Source organism: Saccopteryx bilineata, chromosome 3, assembly GCF_036850765.1.
Source record: "Saccopteryx bilineata isolate mSacBil1 chromosome 3, mSacBil1_pri_phased_curated, whole genome shotgun sequence".
Lineage (NCBI taxonomy): Eukaryota > Metazoa > Chordata > Mammalia > Chiroptera > Emballonuridae > Saccopteryx > Saccopteryx bilineata.
Window position 1 is genome coordinate 261,523,911 of NC_089492.1, and position 8,173 is coordinate 261,532,083.

General features: G+C 53.0%; 1 protein-coding gene across 1 annotated transcript in view; it reads left to right on the plus strand.

Annotated features, from left to right (window-relative positions):
- The window catches only part of RIMS3 (regulating synaptic membrane exocytosis 3), a 39,983-nt gene extending 32,050 nt beyond the window's left edge, over positions 1 to 7,933 (plus strand). Inside the window, exons 6-8 of the mRNA XM_066269509.1 lie at positions 36 to 137; positions 479 to 618; positions 1,974 to 7,933. Coding sequence (XP_066125606.1) covers positions 36 to 137; positions 479 to 618; positions 1,974 to 2,186 — 455 coding nt within the window. The 3' untranslated portion in view covers positions 2,187 to 7,933. The remainder of the gene's footprint in view (positions 1 to 35; positions 138 to 478; positions 619 to 1,973) is intronic.
- The last annotated feature ends 240 nt before the right edge of the window (positions 7,934 to 8,173 follow it).

Here is an 8,173-nt window from a genome sequence, read left to right on the forward strand (position 1 = left end):
TGGCTGTGCCTGGACTGTCCTTCTTCTCCTTGCAGGGGATGTGCATATTGCCATCATGGATCGGAGTGGCCAGCTGGAGGTGGAAGTGATCGAGGCTCGGGGCCTGACCCCCAAACCTGGCTCCAAATCCCTCCCAGGTGAGGAGGCTGAGCAGCTGGAAGAAGGATTTGGGAACTGGGGTCTTGCCAGGAAGGGTATGCAGCTGAGCTCCAGGTCCAACGAGTCCTCAGCTCTCCACTGGCCTAAATCAGTATTCTCAACACTGGAGTCCCAGGTTGCCTGGAAGGCAGAGAATAGGGCTGGGTGTAGGGGAGGATGAAGGAGTCAGCATTTGAGTCAGTCTCTTCGACCTTTTGTCCGCTGGTTAGTTCGTCCTACTCACTCTGCTCACCTCCAGGGTCAGCTGGTGTTGGGGACAGAGTGGGCCACAGTAGTCTCTCCTGGACCCCTCCCCATCATGCTTTCTCCCACCCCTCAGCCACCTATATCAAGGTTTACCTGCTTGAGAATGGGGCCTGCTTGGCCAAGAAGAAGACAAAGGTGGCTAAGAAGACCTGTGACCCCCTGTACCAGCAGGCTCTGCTCTTTGACGAGGGGCCCCAGGGCAAGGTGCTGCAGGTGAGTTGACAGGGCAACTCTTAAGACTGCAAGTCATAATTTAAAATTTGTTTCATTTATGGCTCATCCTATGCCAGGCACTCATGCCAGGTACATTGTCCATTTATTTTTGCTACTCAGTGGGGTGCTGTTGTCCCTGGTTGATTCATAGGGAAATTCAAGGTTTGGAGGGTAACTGGATTGCCCCCCAGGTCCACCTGGCACTGGTGTTCACTGCACACTGGCTCCACCCCAGGCTCTGTGTTAGTTACTTACCATTTGTGACCTTGCTTCATCTCTGAGATGACCCTGTGGAGCAGGCATGGTTCTTCCCATTTTACAAATGAGAAACAGCCTCAGAACAATGTAGTGTAGTGACTTGTGTGAGGTTTCAGCTCGGACTTACTGAAACTAGACAAGCCCAGGCTGGGGGACTCTCACCCCAGTCCCCTGAGGGCAACAAAGCCTTCATCGTGTCTGTTTCACCAATAAAATGCCTAAGGTGCACAGAGGGTGCATGGGGATAGAGCACAGGGCTGGTCGGTCTCTGGGTTCAGTCCTGGGTTTAAGTGCTAACTTGATGCCTTACTAGCTGTAGTATGTTGTGAAGATTAAATGAGAGATGCCAGTGGAGGGCCTCACATAATTCTGGCACAGACAGCTACTCCTTAACTCGTAACAGTGGTGGTGGTGGTGGCTGTTGGCCATGCCTGAGGCCACATGGGTGGCAGAGGAGAGGTTTGAGCCAGGGGCTGTCTGGGCTGTGAGACTTCTTGTCTAGGGCTATTCCTCTGGGCAGAAGTAGTTCCACAGCAAGGGCACCTGGAGTTGCACACAGTAAGAACTGATGAACCCTAGGGTTCTGTGGGGGTGAGTTCACTCTTGGTTGTCCGTTTTTATATTTATTGAGATTCCATGTTGAAAAAAGAATTCACCAGTAAAAGGGGCCCCACTGTGCACCAGCGGCAGAGCAGGAGCTGTGACCCAGGTCCTGCAGTCTGCTCCTTCCTGGAAAAGGCTGTCACCTGAGCAGCCCCAGAAGTCAGACCCAGGGTACATTCCCAGCTCTGCACCCATTACTGTGCAACTCTGGGTTTGTTAATTAACCTCTCTGCGGGGCAGTTTCCTCTTTGTGGAAATAATACACAGCAGTTCTACTTGGATGGTTGCAACAATTGAGATGATATGTATAAAATCCGTAGGATGGAGCCTGGCACTTCTTAAGTGCGCAGTAAGTTGTTGCTTGAGATCAGCCCAAGTTTCAGCTCTTTCTGCCCCATCTGAGCCCTGGTGACATTTGTAGGTGCCTGGGCCCACCGCCCAGCCCTGGAGTCGGGGAGGTGGCTCAGCTCCTCTCTCTTCCTCCCCACTGGTAGGTGATCGTCTGGGGAGACTACGGCCGCATGGACCACAAGTGCTTCATGGGCATGGCCCAGGTCATGCTGGACGAGCTGGACCTGAGTGCTGCCATCACCGGCTGGTACAAACTCTTCCCCACGTCCTCCGTGGCAGACTCTACACTCGGATCCCTCACCAGGCGCCTGTCCCAGTCCTCCCTGGAGAGTGCCACCAGCCCCTCCTGCTCCTAAGGACCTCAGGAAGAGGCTGGGATGCAGTGTAGGAAGGGGCACCTGCTGGCCCCCCCATCTCCCTCCTGTACATAGTCGTCATGTCTTTCTGGCCCCCTCGCCCTACTGCATGCCTGTTGGCTACTGGGCCTGTCCCAGCTGGCAGTGGAGAGTGTAGTGTGTGTGTGTGTGTTTGTGTGTGTGTGCATATGCTTGTGTATGTGTGTCTGTGTGTGCTCATGTTATATCTGTTCATGTGTCTGAGTATAGTCAGTCTTGGTGACTATGTAGGCTGAAATCCGTGTCCCTCTGTGTCTTGTTGAAAAGAAATCCAAGTGAGTGTTGTGTGGACATAACTTCCCCCTTGTCCAGGGATGGAAGAGGGGAACGTGGCCATTGGTCTATCCTGCCTGGTCCCAGGCCCGGGGCAGAGCCCATGTGTCCCCACCTGTGCCTCCTCTTAGTGGTCCCTGCTGAGTTTTCTGTCTTGTTCTTTGTTTCCACTTTGCCTCTCCCAGCACTGCTGCTTTTTTTGAGGAATGTAGCATCCACTGCAGCTGGCCACACTGCGGCCCCTCTGGGAACCCTGACATTCCTCCTGCCACCCAGCACTCTGGCAGCTTTTCCCACTGAATGCATCTGCAGCATGTAGCATGCTCATCTAATGCCCTGGCCAGGGCCCCAGGAAGCAAGGATGCCCAGGGAGCTAAGGGCTTACAGATTGCTTCCTTCCTCGGGCTGGAGCCACCTCCTTCCTACAAGTGAAACATGAGGAGGTCTTAGTTCTCAGGGTAGCTGGCCAGATACCTTAGAGGGAAGTTCTGGTACCTCTTTCAGCACTCTTCCCTCCTGTCTCCCTCCAAGCCACCTCACCTCCAACATGCCAAAGGAGCCCTCCCAGTGGACCCCAAGAGGTGTGCACAGGAGGATTTTGACATCTGGGAGGCTAGCCTCAGAGAGGATAAACTCTGCCAAAGCAGACAGTCCCTGGAGGCACCTCTGTTCTCCCCAGGCTCTGATGGTAGCCTGGTCCAGGAGGAGTGCTGAGGGCAGGGGCTGACTTGCTCCGAGCCACTTTGAGCATCCTGTCTGACCTGTTGGGGTCAGCTGCCTGAAGTTCATCATTTGGGGCTCTGCTTTTTGCTCATTTCTAGATCAGGGTCCCTGTCTGTGAGCTCAGACTCATGTGGGCTCCAGCCTCCTGGCTCCACAGACAGCCTAGCTCTGGACTCTAGACTGCAGTCACCAGCTCTGTACAAGCAATACTCATCCTCTCGCCCTCCCTGCCTCCTGTGCTCCACCCTGCGCCCCGGAGAGCGGCCTGGCCTGCTCTGGGCGCCGACCCCGCCTCTGCTTTCATTCCACCCACCTGGCTGGAGCTTCCCAAAGCCTCTCAGACTCTGACTCGATCTGACAGCTGGGCCCTGTGGGTAGGGACAAGTGCCTGGACTGGATCTTTTGAGATGTCTGCTGGGGGCCCCAAAGTTTGGCTCAGGAATGCCCAAATCTGGCCCTTTCCCTCTTCAGGTCTAGGGTGAAAAGTGAAAGGTTGCCCAGGAGATGGACACAGTGGCCCCTGGGTCCATGTCTAGGGAGGAAAGAGGTGCTGAAGGGGTCACGGTATGGGGCAAATTCTCTCTCTTCCCCAGACTTCCTCCCCAAATGCTGCAGTGACTCTAATCCTGTACACCAGCTGGGGCAGTTGTCCAGGGAGCAGTGCAGAGGTCTCAGATGCTGTGCTTGGATTCTGTCTGTAACTGTAGCGGGGCAGGTGTGGAAGTGGAAGTGGAGGCTCTCTGGAGATACAGCCTTCTCCACCAAAGGGCCTGGTACCTTTCCTCTCCCGAAACAAGGGGAAGAAACCAGGACGCAGGCAGTCCTGCCCGCAGACAGAGTAGGCAATACGGGCAGTAAAGAAATGGGACACGGTGAGCCCTTGGGCTCCGGGCTGCTGTCGAGCCCCCATTCTTATATCATGGACAAGAACCGTTGTGTGCGTGGAAGAGAGGGAGGAGGCAGCTAGGTTTCATGTTCTTTTTCTGCAGAAATTCTCTCCCATTGTAGGGACTGGTTAATGCATGTATTTTTCATGTTTCTAAAATGAAGCAAAGGGCTCTGTACTCTTTGATCCTAGAGCAGGGAGAGGGAAAAAACTTGCTTATAGAAGGGTATTTTTATGTTCTGCCTGATGTGTTAAACTCTAGAGAGGTCACCCTCCAGATGGTGTGAAAACACAACCTGAGTGGTGGGCTTAGTCAGAGTGTAGACGTGTGTTGATGTAGCACCAGATGTCTACATGCAGACCACGCAGTCGCCCCTTGGGAGTGGGAGAGTATCACTGAGGGGTATCACCCTCATTCCTCGAAAGGCCCAGAAAGACTATAAGAGAAGATAAGGGCTTCCGGCAGATAGGCTGCCACTGGGTGGTGGAGGCTGGTGCCCCTTGCCTCTGGGGGAAGGTTGGTTGGCACAGGGGGAAGCTCCAGCCAGAAGTGGGGCCTGACATGTTGGTAACTTGGGCTGAGCTGCCTACAATCCCCAGCTGCCAAAACTGCCCAAGGGTTGGGCCACTTCACAATTCCACCTTTCTAATGGGAGATAATTTCCCCCAAGTTGACCTTGGTAATTATTCTTTTTAACTCAGTGTACCAAATAAGAGACTAATCCCCACCTAGATTTCCCCCCATGAGGGTGAAGTCGTGTGAGGCTGATGTGTGTGTGTGATGGTGACTGGCTGGATTTGAGGGCCTGTTCTCAGCATCCTGGAGGCAGAGGCTTGTCTGGAAAGCTGTTCTGGACTAGCCTGTCTCAGGAGAGGAGGGAGCTCAAGTGTGGCTCCTGGCCATCCCTGGGCTGAGGAGCGTCTGTCCTTTGAAGAGGGGGTAGTGGAAGAGGAAGGAACATGATCCCCCAGAGTTCTCCCTAACATGGAACCAGCTCATTGCCAGGTACAGTATCCTGGCTCCAAATGCCCCCTCCACCCAGGTGAGACCTGGAGCTGGTTACCAACAGGGGCTCTGTTATTCCATCTTCTTCTGCTCAGGCAGGATTCATGGAAGATGTGGCGGAGACAGAAATGGCCCTGCAGCGATGCTGGGCTGTGGGCAGGAACTGTGACAAATGATTCAGAGCATCTGTCTTCACATTTCTGATCTGTTCAATCTGTCCCACTTCCTTCATAGACTCCTTCCCTACAGGGAAGTCTGTGATGGGCCTTCAATATGAATCAGCCCCACTAAATAGGCCAAGTCTTGGTTTGACAAAGGGGAATGTGATCCGTCAGGGAAGAACACTCTCCAAGACTACTCCCCATCCAGTCTCTTCCACCACCCAGCTCTGCTAGGAAAGGAGCACTTAGGAGGCTCTTGGTGTACAGCAAGTCCCAGGCATGGCCAGGATTGGCTGAGGCAGAACCTAGGAGCTCCAGAGAGGGGGTGCCCATACAATGCACCACTTGTGGTATCACTGTCCATTATAGCACTAAGGTCAAGCCAGTTCTCCTGGGGCATAGCACCCAGGGCAAGCATACCTGAACTCTTCTTTACTGCCAGCCTCGAAGAGAGCAGAAGCCCCCCCCCCCTTTTAAAGACAATAGAACCCTCCAAGAGTACTTCTTTGGAAATTAAATGTAGCACAATCTTAGACTGCGTTATCAGGAGCCCTGATGCACAACCAGGGTTCTTGCTCTTTACCCTGCTCCCCACGAGACCTGCGCTCCCCACTTAGGGCTCCAGAGCTCCTAATACCTCTGACCCCTGATCTTCCTCGGCCCAGAAAGCAGCCGGGCTTCATTTAGTAAGGCTGCTCTTCTGTGTCTCTGATTGCTCCCTGCACTGTGCAAACCCTGTGCAAGAAACTGCTGCCTTTGCTTGATGTTGCAATGAGTTGTCCTCCACCTGGGTGGAGAGAGATGGCATGTTTTTGAGGGGCAGGGTGGTCCTGCAGTATCTCTGCAGTGGCTGCGAGCAGATGGAAAAGAAGAGGCCCGCTGCCCTACCGACCCCTGCCGTTCTCTGCCCCCCTCTGCGTTTTCTTCTCCCATATCCTGATCCGTGAAGAGGGTCTTTAAGATGCTGCTCCCTGTACTGCATCACCTTCCACCAGATAATCAGGGAGGCGAGACTGGACTCGCTGTCCCCTGCCTTCTCCCTCAAGTCTGCTTTCACTCAGGACAAAAGAGATTGAGCCGAAACAAAACAAAGATGACTGAAGGGCAGGGGAGGGCTGATGGGGGCTGGATGGACCTGGTCAGACTGGGAAAGGGTTATTCTGAAAGAGTGCCTGAGCATCTCAGAGCAATGTCAGTGATGCCAAAGAGAGCGACTTGGCCTCCTTGGGCACCAACTCTGCTGGCCTGCCCGATGGTGGAACCTTGTTCTCTGACAAAGGGCTTAAAATTTCCATGTAGCAAAGCAAACCCCCCCACCCCCTGCAACCCTAAACACGGGCTTTTGTGGGCCCAGATGGCTATGCCTGTGAGGGAAACCACACCAGAGAGAGAAACCTGCATCCTCTGAGGGGCCGAGGCTGGCTGGGGGCAAGTGCTCATTGAAAAGCATAAGTGCTTTGGCAAAACCTTCCAGCACTCTGGTTGGAAACTTGGTCAGTAAGGACAGGGGCCTTGAGCCTCCTGAGGAGTTCACTCCAATGTCAGGAAGGGCCCCTGGGATTGGGTTCCAGAGAGCTTGGCTAACAGCAATGAGCCCTGGGAATTCCAGGAGCACCAGAGCATCCATCCCGTTGGTCAATGGTCTGGATAGGTGGCTATAGAGCAACCAAGGCTGTCATATAAAGTGTGCCAGAAACAGTGACCATGCGCAAGACTCCTCACTTTCTGGGCCTCAGCTTTCTCATCTGCAAAATCAAACCATGCTAGCTGCCCCATGGCTCTCCAGGTTTTCAAAGTCTGATCTGGAGCCGATGAAGGTTGTGAGCCTGGTCCCACGGGCTGGTTCCCTCCAGCCCTGGTGCCCATGCTGGGTGCAGGTCCCGCCCACACACAGATGCTGCTCTGACAAGAACTCTGGGAATCCTAACAGACTGCCCCACCTTTTTGTGATTTATTCTCTCTTATTGTGTAACGATGAGGAATAAGTAAGAGGAGTCTACAATGGACCATTTTCAAGGTGCTGATGTGAAGTTACAACCTCAGCTGCATCCTGTGTAGGTCAGCATCCCCGCCAGCAGATGCGGCTGGGTCAGTCCTCATTGTAGCTTGGAGAATGATATCTGTGGGAGAGTTGAACATCGGAGAATTTGAAAGGAAATGCTCTCTGATGGGAGGAGACAGGGAACTTATTTCCCATCAAAGTATTTTGCTTCTTAAAAGCACTCCTCTTTCCAGAACATTTTTTACCAGATGAAATCTCAGCAGGCCAAGTGGCTGCTTCCTTAGGAAAAATTGGCCCGATTGTTCTATCCGCTCCTTTAGAATGTAAATTCACAAGAGGCAGGAGCTTTTTTTTTTTTTTTTTACACTATCCAAATGCATCCTGCAAAGAAAGAGCTTAGCTGATGGGGGCTGACAAGCATACTGTTTAGATAAGAAGTAATTCACCTTTTATATCTGTGCTCTATATACAATTTCTATGTGCAGCATCTTTCCAAACTGGTTGTGGCTCCTGGGTGGCAGGTGGACAGCTAGGAAGGATTTGCCGGCCGTTCGTACAACGTTCTTGCCAATTCCCTTGAGGAGAAAATTCTTCACATGGCTTCTGCATGTACGGTATTTGGGCAGCAAAAAATGATTAAAGTCAGTTTGAAAATGGTCTCGTGTGTTGCTTTCTGAAGATGGTTCTTAACGGTAGGAGAGAGAAAGCAGGGTTCCCGGTGACTCAAAGAGGAGGGGGATGCCTAGACCGGGAGGCAGAAGAGCAGTACATCTTAGGAAAAAGGCCTGAAAAGCATCTGACCTGTGTGGGAATTCTGTTGCCACAGTCACGTCCTTGGCCATGGAATCTGACTGGTGCGGGGAGCTTCCGGGCTCTGCCTCCCAGGTTCCCTGTTTA